General features: G+C 40.3%; 2 protein-coding genes across 3 annotated transcripts; one reads left to right on the plus strand and one right to left on the minus strand.

The window, feature by feature from the left end:
- Positions 1 to 966: 966 nt before the first annotated feature.
- LOC130703932 (glucose dehydrogenase [FAD, quinone]-like) lies at positions 967 to 13,195 on the plus strand. Of its 2 annotated transcripts, none has more exons than XM_059496523.1 (7): positions 967 to 1,143; positions 10,644 to 10,882; positions 10,946 to 11,265; positions 11,343 to 11,816; positions 11,879 to 12,341; positions 12,403 to 12,565; positions 12,638 to 13,195. In XM_059496523.1, exons 1-7 carry the CDS (start codon positions 1,039 to 1,041, stop codon positions 12,692 to 12,694), a joined length of 1,821 nt encoding a protein of 606 aa, XP_059352506.1. In that variant the 5' UTR covers positions 967 to 1,038; the 3' UTR covers positions 12,695 to 13,195. The 2 variants fall into 2 exon arrangements, with proteins under 2 accessions (XP_059352506.1, XP_057381379.1); XM_057525396.2 differs by lacking the exon at positions 967 to 1,143 and adding an exon at positions 8,459 to 8,748.
- Positions 12,804 to 15,714, minus strand: LOC130703928 (ribonuclease Z, mitochondrial-like). Its single transcript, XM_057525389.2, has 7 exons — positions 15,356 to 15,714; positions 15,113 to 15,299; positions 14,822 to 15,047; positions 14,344 to 14,735; positions 13,789 to 14,283; positions 13,158 to 13,733; positions 12,804 to 13,103 (listed from the first exon to the last, which is right to left on the minus strand). The coding sequence occupies exons 1-7, from the start codon at positions 15,631 to 15,633 to the stop codon at positions 12,804 to 12,806; spliced, it is 2,454 nt and encodes an 817-aa protein (XP_057381372.1). The 5' UTR covers positions 15,634 to 15,714.
- Positions 15,715 to 15,907: the final 193 nt, after the last annotated feature.

Below are 15,907 nucleotides of genomic sequence, written 5' to 3' on the forward strand. Positions count from 1 at the left end.
CGTCATATTTAATGAGTAAACGAGTTTTTTCCAAGCATCGTGACAAAAAATGTTTGAAGGTTTTGTTTGTTAGTAGTCGTCGAGCTCGTTTCGTAAAATTCGTATTAAAAGAACCGTTTCTGCTGGCTGTAGCCGCTGTAATGGATGTTCCAGTAACATCTATGATCATGGGATTTGTAATTTGATGCCTAGTGTTCCTATTCTCGTCCAAAAAATAATTACGCCAACCAAAAGGTCAGTTTTGTGGGGCAAAGTATGCTTCTTTGTTTTGATGGAACTGGCCCACACTGTGTATGGCTTTTTACGTCCATATTGAAACAAAACGATTATTTAGCAGTAGGGCTATAAATGAAAGAGACCTAATAAAATCCAATACCCAGAATCAATTATAAAATGTGCAATTAACTGACAGGACAGTTGAGTGAAAAAAAAAGATGCGCGAAAAAGAAAAAATGAAATCTCGTACAGATGAATCTTAATGATGGTGCAAACTAGAACTGGTAAATAGTAAACTGTATGACGTAGACGTTTTTGCTGGTTCTGTGATTCTTCTCGAGCAAGTCCACTCTCGTAAAAGATGGTAACAGATCAGCATCTTTGTCGAAGAAAAGTACTGTTTCGATACCTACTCTTGACAATGGTTATGACGGAAAATAGACGAAAGTAAGAGTTTTGCAAAAAGGTAAAGTTTAATGCAATACAGTTTACTAGCTGAGATAATAAGCCACAATCCTATATAATTTTTAGACTAACTTTTTCATTTTTACTTTTCAAGGGAAACAAAAAGCAAAAAAGCGTTTCAATCTACTCCATTATCCGCTACGTGTCAGACATCCGGAAGGCTAACCTTGCCGTGAAACGTTATGTGTTACAAAAACAGGTTTTTCTTTCCTTTTTCTCCATGATAATGCCTGAGGCTGAATCTGATTGGGGGATTGATTGAAAAAAGTATAGGCTCCTCCCAATTATTCGCGTAAAATCTGCTCTGTTTTTCCAGATGGAAGCTAGGCGATCATTGACAGCGGTCACATACGAACCATGCTGCAATTCAGGGAGCTGGCCATTGCCTTAACTTCGGCACTTACTTGGCTTTTACTCAGTGACACTCCAAGTGATCCTGAAGGATACGTCCAAGATGCAACGGTAAGCAAGTATTTATACATTGTAAAATTCTGCTTTGAATTAAAAACTATTACTCGCTGTGTGCTGATCGCAGTTGTAGACGGAAATTGAAGCGAAACTTGTTTCTTTGCATGGCTATGCAAAAAAACCGGTTACGAGTTGCGATCGTGTTATTTTAGTTGCCCTCACTCACCTAATAGTAAAGTGAAACGTGATTAAATGTTTTTCTACTGGAATTGTAGGATATTCGAACTGAATATGACTTCATCATCATAGGAGCGGGATCAGCTGGAGCTGTGATCGCTAATCGATTGTCGGAAATAGCCGATTGGAACATTCTGCTGCTGGAAGCGGGTGGCGATGAAAGTATGCTTGGACAAATTCCACTATTAGCAGCTAATATACAATTGACGTCGAAAGATTGGCAGTACAAGACCACTCCTCAAGCGAATGGCTGCCTAGGAAACGCCAATCAACAGTATTTTCATTTAAGTAAAACTCATCCATTTGGAACTCATGCGTCTTCTTTTATTGGTTTTATTAAGGTGTCTTTGGCCGCGAGGTAAGATGCTCGGCGGAAGTTCATCCTTGAATTACATGTTGTACGTTCGAGGAAACAAACGCGATTATGATAAATGGAGAGATAATGGAAATACTGGATGGGGATATGATGATGTCCTGCCGTATTTCCTGAAATCTGAAGATAATCAAAATCCGTTCCTTGCTGGAACAAAATACCACGGTAAGGGTGGGTACTTGACGGTCGGAGAGGCTGGCTATCGTTCCCCTTTAGGTGCTGCATTTATCCAGGGTGGAGTTGAAATGGGATACGAAAATCGCGACTATAACGGCGAATTTCAAACAGGTGGTAGCCCAGTCTATTAATTGGAGAATGACATTTTCGAATAATTAAGGATTATTGAACTTCAGGTTTCATGTTCTCCCAGGGAACGGTACGTCGTGGAAGTCGTTGTTCTACGGCAAAAGCATTTTTACGTCCAGTTCGTAACCGGAAGAATCTACACATATCAATGTTTTCGCATGTTACGAAAATTCTAATTGATCCCGACACAAAAGAGGCAACTGGAGTTATGTTTGAGAAACACGGAACAGTTTATGTTGTCAGAGCTACTAAAGAAGTTATATTATCTGCCGGAAGTATTGCAAGTCCACAAATTCTGATGTTGAGTGGAGTGGGTCCAGCAGCACATCTAAAGGACAAAGGCATCATACCGATTTTGGACCAACCTTTTGTTGGCGAAAACTTGCACGATCATATTGGCCTCATTGGAATGGTTTTCTTAATTGGTATTATATCATTCTCGCCCCTTTCTAAAGCTTTCGCCTGGAAATTACCGTGCAATACTTTTTTTATGTAGATAAGCCTTATGCCGTCGTGTCAGCATCGAGACTCGCGTCACTTCCAGTTCTTCTGAATTATACTTTGTTTGGAGGAACAGCCATGTCACTTTTGGGTGGTGTGGAAGGAATAGCATTCGTCAATTCAAAATATGCTACCCCTAGTGAGGATTGGCCCGATATCCAACTGCATTTTGGTTCTGGAAGTGACGTATCTGATGATGGTACTAGCATTCGTTACGCTCATGGTACCACTGATGAAGTGTGGAACGAATATTTCAAACCAATCGTCAACAAAGACTCTTGGACTATATTCCCATACTTTTTGAGGCCAAAAAGTCGAGGAAATATTCGTCTCAAATCCAACGATCCTTACGCCAAACCGCTCATCAATCCAAACTACTTTAGCGATCCAGATGATATCAAGGTGACAATTGAAGCTGTCAAGATTTCTTTAGCTCTTAGCAAAACAGAAGCTTTCCAGAAGATGGGTACCAAGTTCTACGATAAGCCGTACCCTGGATGCGAAACTAAACTATTATGGACGGACGCGTACTGGGAATGCTGGATCAAGACTTCCAGTTTTACCTTGGCTCACACAGTCGGCACTTGTAAAATGGGTCCAGACAGTGATCAAACAGCCGTTGTCGATCCGGAATTGAACTTGAGAGGCATCAAGTACCTCCGCGTTGCCGATACTTCAATCATGCCGTCCGTGCCCAGTGGAAATACCAATGCTGCAACAGTAATGACTTTCTTTCACTCTGTTTAGTTTTTTTTTAATCTAACGATTGGTTTCTTCTAATAGATTATGGTAGGAGAAAAGGCAGCAGACCTCATAAAAAAAACATGGTTGTTGAAAAAATGAAATTTGAATTATTATTAACTTATTGAAGACTTAGCTTTTGCATAGCTACAATACATGTCCTTCTCGTCATCAACGAGATATTTTTTACACTTCCATTACGGTGAGCCTGAGGTGTTGTCTTTCCGTTATGCTATGATTTTTAAGTCAGTGTAAGCTCAAGTGCTCTGCTTTTGAACCAGTTTTTGGAGATGATTATTCATCGTTCAGGGTCTGTTCTAGGACTGAGATGCGGCGAAACCCGATGAACCAGTTTTCCAGTTTGGTTGCCGTTTCGTCTATTCCAGTTATATCATTTGACCATGAAACCTGAGGCAAAACATTAATTAAAACAAGGATACTCGAGAGCAGTTGCTGTTTATTCTGACCTTGATTCAAATCTGTAAAATTGTTGGAAACTTCTTAGAGGTGCACGACCTGGACTTGGGTAATGCGATGGTTATAAACGTGTTTTTGTCGAGACTTGCAGTTAACAAAGCCAAGATAGTGTAGTCAATCATTAACTTGGGCGTGAAATGTTGTGCTACGTCGTTCTGACGTTTCAATCTTGAGGATTGTCAGATTTGAGCCCATTGCAGCAGGGAACAAGTGTGCCTTCCAAAACCATAATGGAGACTTCAGCACAATCCGTATGTAGCCTTCATTCAAAGCTGTTTATTCATTCTTCTTACTCAAATCATTGTCAATGTATCTTTCTGGAAAATTACTGCAAAATCGTGTTGCTTATACACGTCAGCAGGTAATCCTTTATGATGAAGTAGAAATGGCATACTGTCATAATTAATAGTAAAAAAAAAAACTGTGTGTATGTGATGCGTCATTTGAGCAACAAAAATCCGAGAAGCTTTTTAAAACATCGTGAAAGTTGATGTTGAATGAAGAATAACATAAATGATAGTAAATTACGAAAAATCTACTCAAATGTGATAACCAGCCACAGACGTCATACGATAATAGGCAATGTTGCAGTCAGCTGGCAAAGTCTCTTCTCATTTGTGCTTTCTCAAATCTTTTAAAGATAAAACTTTAAATATCGACTTGTATAATAGTTTAAATTGCTGTTTTTGTTAAGCTAATAGGCTGGTTTGAAAAGTCATACCCTAGTTCGTTTCCATCTGCTGAGATACAGCAGCTGGGAGGGAAATGGAAAGTGTGAACGACGTACAGTACAATAGACGTACTTACAAATGGGTGAGTCTATATCATGATAATCTTTGTACTTTGACATTTCACGTATCTTTTCCTTTTTCTTGGTGCTTATAAGGTTGGCAAAGTTGAGCTGGTAGTTTGATGAAGCAATGGAAAACTTAAGAATATCTTTGATAGTCAAATCAAATGGAAAGACGAGCGACGCTATTTCTTGGTAAGTCAAGTATTTTACTATGCATGAAAGTAGTTAGTGGCTTTATTATATAAGTTGAGGCTCTCTCCTTTTAGAGATAATTCCAATAAGCTGAAAACGAATTGAGCGATGATGTAGTTGTAATCTTGCAGCCGTACCTGCATTCGTATTTCCCTTTGAAACCTGAATGACAGCATTTCTATTGCGGGATTTTAATGTAGCTTTTCGTTTCTTCACGTCATAATGCCATGTATGAACGAAAAGCCACATCTCACATTCTTTCTATGAACAGTGAACCGTTATCTAATGCAGTTTGATAAACAAAGGAACTCACTGTTCAATCGAAGTAGTTTTACAATGAAAAGATTGTCCCTTCGTTGTCGTGCAGACTTTCCAGTTTTTAACAATGAAATTCATCTTTTTGAGTGCATACCAAACACCTGGTTAAATCGATACCCACGTCTTACCTTTTGATTCGGAATTCTGGGTGCTTCTATGTGCCCATTGACATCTTGATTTCGTTTTGCATTGTAACCTACATCGACCCTAGCAGTCTGATTGGCGTGGTCTTTTTAAATGTTTGTTTTACTCTCCTGAATTTTTTAAGGGCGATACAGCAAAAGAATTCGATATTTAAGAGACGGAATGCAAACGCATACAAAGAGGAAAAGTGTGTTTCACTTGAGAAAGCTTTTGTGAGGACAATTTGAAAAACAAAGAAAGCAAATCGTGTAACAATTTGGGCCCTGGGATTGACCCCACGACTTTTACCATTTGAAATCCCGTGTTTCTTTTTGTTTCGTTTTTTAAAATTTCATTTCTCTGTTTAGCTATGCGGAGAAATTGCTCCCATTGTTGCAAATTCACTTGTTTTACATCTTTTTTTTTTGTGTTGTTGCGATGATCCAACGAATGGCATGCTTATACAGACCTGTCTAATCAGCCGACTAATTGCCTGGATTAGAAAGTAACGCACGCCTGATTTATTGCAAAACCCGTTCTTCGTTTTCAGACTTTTACTCTTCGTTCTGGCTCCCTATTGCCCGCGTCTTAAGACTTTCTCCATGCAATTCCTTCTGCTTTATTCGGTACGTAATGGATCGCCATAGGCTAGCATAAACCTATTTGCAACTGCATAGGATAGGGGGACACGTTTAAATGCTTATTTATAAGCACAAGAAAACCAAAATTGGAATAACGTCCGGCGCTATCCCCTGAATAGTTAGCAATGCACTCGTAAATGTTAAATTCTTATTTATTTTTTTTTATGCTTGGCTTGGAGTATATGCATTTGGCGTGTTAGCCAACCATTTTCACGTGACGTCGGAATTGCGTTCCCATTTTTTCTTTTGGTGTCGAAAAAATATAATTTTACTTTTTACTTTTAAAACATCTTTAAATTTCTGTTTAAAAAAGAAAAGGTGACAGCACTCGCACAACGACGAAAAACATAAGAAAAATAACAACAAAGAAACACAATGTCATGGGAAAAACTCATCCGGCTTTCACTTCTCACGTAATTTTTAAATAATCGCTGTCAGGCGCATCTGCCACTTGTCTGTCTTTTTAACGATGTTTGTATTCGTTGCGAGGTGCCAAACAAGTCACGCGTTTTCTTTTCTAAACAATCCGTCTCCATCTATTCAGTTTTTAAAGACTTAATCAATCTAAGCGAAGTGCTAAAAATGAGCCAACGAGTAAAGCCATTGATGGATCGCGACGTAATTTTAGAATTGGAATCCAATTGAAACAATCTATTTTACCTAAGTGTCAGATGTCACCACACTTGCGAAATGGAATCCATGTCGAGATTAGAAAGTTTAGATCATCCCTACATTTCGAAAAATGGTTGGAACATTTTCTTTTCCCACTTGAAAAATTCTTTTTTTAAGACGGGTATTTAACTTTCTCTCCAATGCTTCCCGTTTAGGTCAATCTAATAATCGCCATAGGCATTAGAAGACACACACACACACAAGTGCAGTGAGACGATCTCTTATTGGAAATAACGACGGTTTAACAAAACGAAAGTTAACATACCGCTATTATGACTTATGCTGCAAACCTTATTTGTGTGTAGAAAATCGCAATAGCCGTATGTAAACTCGAAAGAAAATGAGAAGGCCGGGACAGGAAATCAGGACTGGGAAAAACATCCCGGAAATTTTCACTTGCCTGAAAAGACATCATTTGGCAAGGCGTAAGTCACGTAGACCTTTGACATACTTTTGGAATTAAAGAAGATGGTCGTTTGCATGTGAAAGCTTTTTTCTCCGTTATGGAAATTCGTTTTAGGTGACCGTGTGCAATTTAGAATTCTGATGAATAATTCTCGATACAGCGGACGGTTCTTAATGCAATCCGATACGCCATCTGTTTGCGTGAATGACAAGTCGAGTCATCACGATGAATTGGTCCCCCTACTTTCTGTTCATTTATACAACACTTGCATTGAGAATCCTCCCTAAAATGCCACTTGTCTTTGCTGGGGGAAAAAACTTTGGGTAACGTAAAGTCGATGAGTTTGTTGACTTTACCGTGCCAAATCAAATATGCATGCGTACATCATAAAGGAGTCTGTTAGGATAGCGCACACTTTGTTATAGACGCATCTGATAAGATCTAGGTGTGCCATTGAACGAAACTTTTTTTTTTTTTTCTTGAGGTCGCCATGTATTCTTGTTTCATTTTGAAACGCTGCCCGTTATGTGCGCACGGGCTACGCGAGTTGACCGTACGTATGCAAATGAGCCGATTCCCGCTAGACGCCATCATCAGCGGGTTCCTGACCAAGACCATTTATCACCAAGACATTTCCCTTTACGGTGTTCTTCCGTTTGACCTTAAAAATAACGTGTGCCAACGATGCGCAACGTGAATATTTTTGAACATCGACGTTAGGAAAAACCTATAGGCGAACATAAAATTTTTCCTTTGATTAGGCGGAATTGTTCTTTTTTTTTATTGTTTGTTGGGGATTCATTTGGGCGCGGAGGTTAACGAGCAAACATAAATGAGCATGATGAAAGTTTAACTGATTTCTACTTGATTGCGGATTTACCTGATGTTCGGATTCAAGGGGAAATTGCATCGATAAAAAAAAAACTATGCCGGAAAATGTAGGTTAGTTTTTAAATTGAATTCAGGGGGAATGGTCGAAACAACATTGATGTTTGCTGCGATATACAATTAATAACTGGTTTCTACTTCAAAGTTGTAGCAGATGGGCTGTTTTTTTCGTTTTCTTTTGCGGATGAGTTGATCTGAGTCTGATCTGAGAAAAGCTAAAAGAAAATGCGCTGATGGATCGCCGTAAACACGTACCACCTCTTTTCTATATTCATTTTTGATTTTGTTTTTTTTTGCCATGTATCAATCAACAAGGTGTTTCGGTTTACAACCTGCGGACAAACATCTTTTTTTGGGTTTCAGTTCAAAAGTAGTACGTCCGTCTACTAACCGGTTACATTAAAGAGCCGAGGTAAATTTTTGTTTCTCCCTAGTCTTTTTATTTTTTTCGAACGACGAAAAAAAAAATGAAACGAGAGAAAACCTCTAATTCAGTGGCTTATTTGAATACTTTGCAAAAAAAAAGAAAGAAATGAAATTTATGTTAATCTTGAAAGTCTTCTTAGTTCGGCATTGTACCGTCCTTGTTGATCGTATCACGTTGTGTCATAATCTGATGTTCGTTTCTCGTTCATTTTTTGAAAACGCGGTAAGGTGAAAATATACGGGCCGCTCATCGTAGCGTGAGCAAACAGTGCGTTTCTATCCACTGCACGGGACGGTCCGTCTTTCTCACCACTCTTTGAATAGGCGTCTTGTTATTGTGCGGGCCCAGACAGGGTGGCAGTTATCGTTAATTATTTGCGTGTTTTCACGTTCGCGGGAGGAAGAAGTCGGGGTGCGTCTTTAAAAGCTTTTTTTTTTTTTTTTCATTTAACTGGTGGTAAAGATGTTGTTGGAATTTACAATGACGATGACTACCCTGCTGGGCAAGTATTTCTTCCTTCGTGATAGCGCAAACAATCCGGAAGGGGTAGTGCGTGATTCTCGGGTAAGTCTTTGACATTCTTTCCCTTTTGATTAACACTAGGCATCACAAATTACGTTGATAGGTGGCCGGGACGGGACAGTTTATTCTCTTGTTCAAGTTCAAAATTCCGTGCAAAAATTTGCACTACGTGTTACGCGTTTGCATTTTAATCAAAATGCAAATTTTACTAGACTAGAATTTCTAAAGCCAAGAGTTTAATTAGAATTGGCCACTAAATTAGTCGTCCAATCCTATTCATTATGTGGCATACATTCCTTTAAAAAAAGAAAATGTAATTGAAGTTGAACCAGGTGTCACAATTGTGATTTGGTTTGGTCCTTGTTCTGCCCCCAAAGTTAGTTGCCGTCTTGGTTTGCTTGTAATCTCTGATTTTTCGTAAGCGCTAAATTAAAGATTAGAAGCCAACTAGCGAGCCAAAACTCGTGATTCGACATTCATTTGAATTAACCTAGTTCTATTAGCCTTAATGACGTTGATGCGTGGGGTCCAATTATCATTTAAATTTGCATAGGTGGAATAATAACATGGAGATGATGTTGTTGCCATTAGTTCATCAGAAAAAAAAGACATTGAATCAAGTCCCTTTAATCAAAACTTGTTTCTGTTATCAAAACACGTAGCACTTACCCCACGATTAACAGCTCATTCATTTCACTTTCATTGTATTTAATGATAATGAATTCTCATATGATTGTTGAATTACCCACTCCTTGCAAAAGTCTTTTAAATCCTTGAGAAAGTTTTGAAAGAGAGAGAAATTCGAAAATTAAGAGGAACTCATTTTTACATCTCTTTTTGTTTTGCCTCTCCTTGAGAATGATGTAACAGCGAACTAGACTTATCATTACCGGCAACCGGTTGGAACAAAGTCGAAATTGACTTTTAACTATTCATAATTTCTTACTTGCTGGAACATTTTCTTCTCGCACTTCCTCCGAGCGCAACGTTTCCCGTGGTCTTTTTTAAATTGATGTTCAACTCGAAATTCTTCGAATGTTATAATGCTTCAGAAAAAAACAAATGAAACTCATTTCCATGTTTCTAGGAAAATAGGTTGCGCAACACTTTGTTTTTGGCTAGAAATGCCGATAGGGAAATATGGAATCAATCAAACCTCAATTAAATTCAAATTGATTCAAGTGTTTGCATTTATGTATAAGACAGAGTTTCTTGTTATCGAAGTAGAGCTTGTTAACGTAACATGCCCAGAGGTCGAAGCCCCGCATTATTCTCCTTAAAAGCACGAACGTAAGCATTTACCGAACAAAGTTGATGTTATTCTAATTCGTTTTAGTATTTCGTACCATCAACAGTTTCATGTGGCACTGCTTTCACGCTTCTTTTCTTTTTGATTCTTTATACATTAGCGGCACTTTTTTTTGGTTTGTCCTGTGTCAAATATTGCCATCATCCTAACTTGTATGATTGACACACAGAATATGAGAGACGAATGCCTGTTGTCAAGTGGACAAATAGCAGGAAGAGAAATCCCGTAAGAGGCCCATTCATTTTTCATTCCCGTTGGCAAAACAAAATGTGTAATTAGCGTGAGTGGTTCACGTTCGTTGCAGTTGCCTACCAATCACGGGGAATTCCCTACACCGTAGACATTTAAAGAAAAACCACACTATCTTCCCCCATTGGCCTCAATACCTTTCTGTAATCATTTACGACCCATACACTTCAACGTGAAACAGTCGGCGTCAATGGAAAACAGAAAGGACGGCGCTCGATTTGAAACCAGAAGTTTCACAAAGGGGAAAGGCACGTAGGCCAAACATTCCAAAATGAATGACGTTTAAGAATGGCAGATGGCCTACTGCGCCATTGATGAAGATCCTTGATTAAGATTTCATCCTTTTTTGTTTTGTTTTTTTTTCATTATCGTTATGCAGGGACTGTGGACTGAATATGACTTCATTATCATCGGTGCTGGATCAGCCGGTGCCGTAATTGCCAACCGTCTCACCGAGATTGCCGAATGGAAAGTTTTGCTGGTGGAAGCCGGCGGGGATGAGTCATTTCTAGGACAAGTGCCGGCCATGGCTGCCGATCTTCAACTTACCGAACGAGATTGGCAATATCAAACGGAAAGGATGGACGGCCAAGCTTGTCTCGGTTTGGAAAATAAGAGGTTTCTATTGGGCTTTATTTTTGAAAATCTACAGTAATTAATCGTTTTTTTGAATGTTGTCAGGTGCTTATGGCCGAGAGGGAAAATGATGGGTGGCACTTCGTCGTTGAATTACATGTTGTACGTACGCGGAAACAGACGAGATTACGACCATTGGGCAAGTCTGGGCAACGTAGGCTGGTCTTACGATGATGTCTTGCCTTATTTCATCAAATCAGAAGACAATCAAAATCCCGCCCTGGCCAAAACGAGATATCACGGCACTGGTGGCTACCTGACGGTCAGCGAATCTCAATATCATTCACCTTTAGGAGATGCATTTATTCAAGGTGGAAAGGAAATGGGGTACAAACATCGAGATGGAAATGGCGAATATCAGACTGGTAAACTTTCATTCGCCTCAATTTGCATTTCAATTTGATTTAAAACATTAAAAGAAATTTGTTTTTTTTTCCAATAGGTTTCATGTTCGCTCAAGGAACAATCCGCAAAGGCCATCGTTGCTCCACTTCTAAAGCGTTTATACGACCCATCCGTAAGCGAAAGAACCTTCACATTTCGATGAATTCGCAAGTTCTGAAACTCCTGATTAATCCCGTGACTAAGCAAGCTTACGGCGTGCAATTCATTAAGAGAGGAAAGATTTACCAGATTCACGCTCGCAAGGAAGTGATCCTGTCGGCCGGCGATACGGCCAGTCCGCACCTATTAATGTTGAGCGGAATCGGTCCGGCTGATCACTTGCAGGAGAAAGGGATCTATCCGATCGTGGCCAATTTACCTGTTGGCCAAAATTTGCACGATCACGTCGCCTTGGGTGAAATCATTTTCCTCATTGATGAGCCATATTCGTTGAAAGAGGAACGTGTGAGGAACATACCTACCATCCTCAACTACACCGCATGGGGAGGAACTCCCCTTTCCATGTTGGGAGGTAATTTTTATTTCGTAATTAACTCGTGGCCAGCAATTAATTAAAGAGCTTTTAAACGTTAGGTGTCGAAGGACTTGCGTGGCTCAATACGAAATACGCGGACCCAACAGACGATTGGCCCGATGTTCAGTTTCACTTTATCGGTTCCTGCGTGACTGCCGACAGAGGACGTTCCGTTCGCTATTCTCACGGAGTTTCGGATGCCGTTTGGGAGAAATACTATTCGCCCATCATGGAAAGAGATTGTTGGAGTATCATGCCCGTCACGTTGCGTCCCAGATCGCGAGGTTACATCCGTCTCAACTCGGCTGATCCTTTCGACAAACCCATCATCAATCCAAACTACTATGACGATCCGTACGATGTGAAAGTGACCGTCGAAGGCATCAAACTTGCTCTGCAGCTCAGTCAGACATCCGCCTTTAGGAAAATGAATAGCAAATTTTATGCCATGCCATTCCCTGGTTGCGAAGGCTATCGCATGGGCACGGACGAGTATTGGGAATGCTGGGTTCGCAGTTACAGGTATTTGATTAAACGTGTAGTATTTTAACTTAAAGTTTAATCAATTTCAATTCCAATGCAGCGTAACGTTGGCTCATACGGCGGGGACTTGTCAAATGGGACCAGATTCTGATCCGTTGGCAGTTGTCGATCCTTTACTCCGAGTTCGAGGCATTAAAAATTTGCGTGTAGCCGACTCGTCTATTATGCCGTTCGTGCCTAGCGGCAACACCAATGCTGCAGCGGTAATGATCAAACAGATATTGAAATCATATTATCATCGTCAATTCATTTCGCAAAAAATTTTTCAATCACAGATAATGATCGGAGAAAAGGCATCGGATCTTATCAAACATACCTGGCTTGCTCAATGACTACAAGTTCCTGAACACAGTTACTCGACAATATAGCCATAATCGAATTTTTTTTTTTTTGTATTCAACTGATCGTTATGATGTTGTTCTTCAGTTACTGATTAGTTTCCTAAATGTTGGTCGATTGCTGCATTTGTTTATGTTTCTCTTCTCGTTCCTGACGCAATTTCCGTTTGTTTGTTTTATTACCCATCTCTTCGCAGTGATCGGCAAACATCAGTTTCAGAGACGGGATGAAATGCGGCAAGTGGTGCAAACGATCTGGGCTTATTTGCATGTTATCAAAGGCTACGCCTATCGTGTTGGATGAAAAAGATTTCTCGTTGAAGACGGGAATCTTGGAGTATCGCTGGCTAAAATGAGTCAGCAAGGTAAATTTAGCTCCCATGGAACGACCCACTTCGATTGCCTAAAGAGACGCCGATGAGTATGCATAACATGTGACCCAACGAGATAATATTACCTGAGACGTTGTGCAATGCGTCTTCTTTTGAGCCTCCACTTCCATTCCGTCTTCCATCGTACTTTCGTGGATCAGAAGATCCGAGTCACGTCCTATATCAATCAGACTGAGGCACGGCATCGTGTCACCAGAGTACGTCAATTTGAAACCATCGGCCGTTGTCAGCGAGACGCCAAATGCATTGGGGCAGTGTCGGACGTGTGTAGTGACGATCGATTTGAGATTCAGGCCGGTGATGAGCGCCGGATCGGGAGTTTTGCCTTCAAAGAGGCTAGCGCATGCAACAAGGGTGTAGTACTGTCGGATGCGTTCGAAACTGTAATGATACGTCTTCAGCCAAAAGTTGATCTGATGCGGAGCAATGAGCATCAAAGGTCCGGCATCGGATTTCGTCCGTTCAATGGAATGCTGTCGGCCTTGCAATAAACCAATCAGTCCAATATGATGGTCAGCATGAAGATGGGAAATGTAGACACCAACGAGGTTCGACAAAACGTGAGCGGATCGTTCATGTCCAAAAAAACGAACAATTTGCCCATAGGTCCCCTCACCACAATCCATCAAGATGAAACGATCCTGCCTGTAACAACAAAATTGTTAATGATTTACTCTTCACGATTTTAGTTGATACGTACTCCAATTCGACTAGAATGGCGCTTGTGTTTCTGGTTTTGTTTGGAATGCACGATCCCGTTCCAAGAAAGACCAATTTGGGGTAAGCTTTATTGCTGACGGGGACTGCATCTGCTAGTGTCAATTTCAAAGCATCCAAGCTGGCCTTGACTCCTTCCTGAGAAAGACTTTCATTGATGTACTCTTGAGGCTTCAGAATAGGAGCAAGAGATAGGTCAAGCTTCTTCAAAGGTCTCAGATAATACGTTGTCAACGTTTGGCAGTCTAATTCCGGTGCTTCCGCATGTTCAGGCTCTCCATCCACTCGCAAGTCAAATGGCAGATGAGGAAAAATTTTCGAGTCGAGAAGATGCAGTTGATGTTGAATGCGATGAACGGCAATACTACCGAATCCGCGTTTTTCTTCTCCACCTTTAGTCATTCCAAGCATCAAATGGCATGTACTGGCAGCAAAACCGTTCATCCATTCTTGGTATTTCGGATGCCTAGTCAACTACACATACGATTTCAAGCTATTGATTAAACGCCAACGTAAAGATGTTACAAGTATTACCTCGACAGGAGTGAAATGGACCACCACCTTCGGGGAATCCAATTCAGTCGCTCCATTTCGTCTTTGCAACTGTTTGAGTTGTGACTCGGATACAAAATTATCCAGGTAGGACTCGTCCGGACATTCGACTACTACGAATACTGGACCAGGATCATCCGGACTACGTACGTCAGAAGCTAGAACGGTTTTGCCATTGGGAAGAGTGATATCTTGGCCAGCTTTCAGCTGGCCGTACAGAGGCCCGGGTGGAACTCCGAATTCTACACACTTTTCCGCCATCAGCATACCTTGCTTCGGATGTAGGCGGCATATGTAAGCTAGCGCGGCTTTGCTAGACGGATTCATGTCACCATTGTTCTCAACACGGGTTCGTTTGGCTGCAGGAACATCCTCTTATGAAAGCGAATATGGAAACGGTAAGTTTATGATTTAACAGGGTGTTGATTTATTAAAGAAATAACTGAAATAAAATCCGCACCAGGGTTTCCTTTTTCACGGCTGTAGTAGTTCGTTACGTCTTCTTCTTCGATCGGAGAGTTTGTAGCTGAACGGGGTAGCTTTCCAGTCTCATCAGGCATAATGGTGATGTAATTCATTTTCATGGCAGCATCCTCAAAGGTAGATTCCGGGTTAGTGGCATCTACGTGATTGACTTGTAAATCCTTCAGGATGATGAATCTAGAAGCAGCAACAAACAAATCACCCTGAAACATAAAACAAGAGTTTGTACATCCCGAAAATCAGGTGCTACACAGCAATTTATGTATACCAAACCAGGTGCTCCATGGAGTGTAATATTGGGGACACCCACATCTTGGATTGTCAGAGAAATTCCAGGCAGGCCTCCCACATTTCCCCAAGATGTATGGGTAAAGAAAATGTGTTCTACTTTAGAAAGTTTAAATCTGTGTTCATGTGCTAGGCGTTGAGAACCTTCCCCGCAGTTGAAAAGGTAACTGAAAGAGAAAATAGTTGGTACAGGGTAATTAAGATTCATAAAACAACAGATTACCAAGACTGGTCCGTAAACATGTACAGTGACTTAGGTGCCCCACGAACACCAGAGCCCAGGACTTGTAATGTTACTGTACCCGGGGGATATTTTACTTTAGTAACTTTCTTTGCTTGTCTTTCTGATTGAAGTCGGGCAACATGACTCTTATCTTTCGGCATGGTGGTAAGCAAATTTAATAGACGTTCGTTATTCTTTTTTCCGGATAGCCTTTGGTTGGAATGAAAACTACGTACACTAAAGACTACCACATTTAGTAAAGGGAAACGAAAATTCATTAGATGATTCGAGAAACAGTGGTACTACAATTACAGTAATTTTGCAGGTTTCGTCCACTAAATTTACACACGTGTAGTCATTGGCACTGTTAAAGCAGAATCAAAACATGGCCCTGGCAACCGTGGTTAAATATGTTTTAATTCAAACATGTAATGTAAATAAAACTACATAAAAATGCTCAAACTATTATTTATTCTCAAAAATAAATTATAGTGTGAACTTAAGAATATTATTAAATGAATTTTGAAGTTTTGTTTTCTAAAACTGGCAAGC

This window comes from Daphnia carinata, chromosome 8 (genome assembly GCF_022539665.2).
Source record: "Daphnia carinata strain CSIRO-1 chromosome 8, CSIRO_AGI_Dcar_HiC_V3, whole genome shotgun sequence".
NCBI lineage: Eukaryota > Metazoa > Arthropoda > Branchiopoda > Diplostraca > Daphniidae > Daphnia > Daphnia carinata.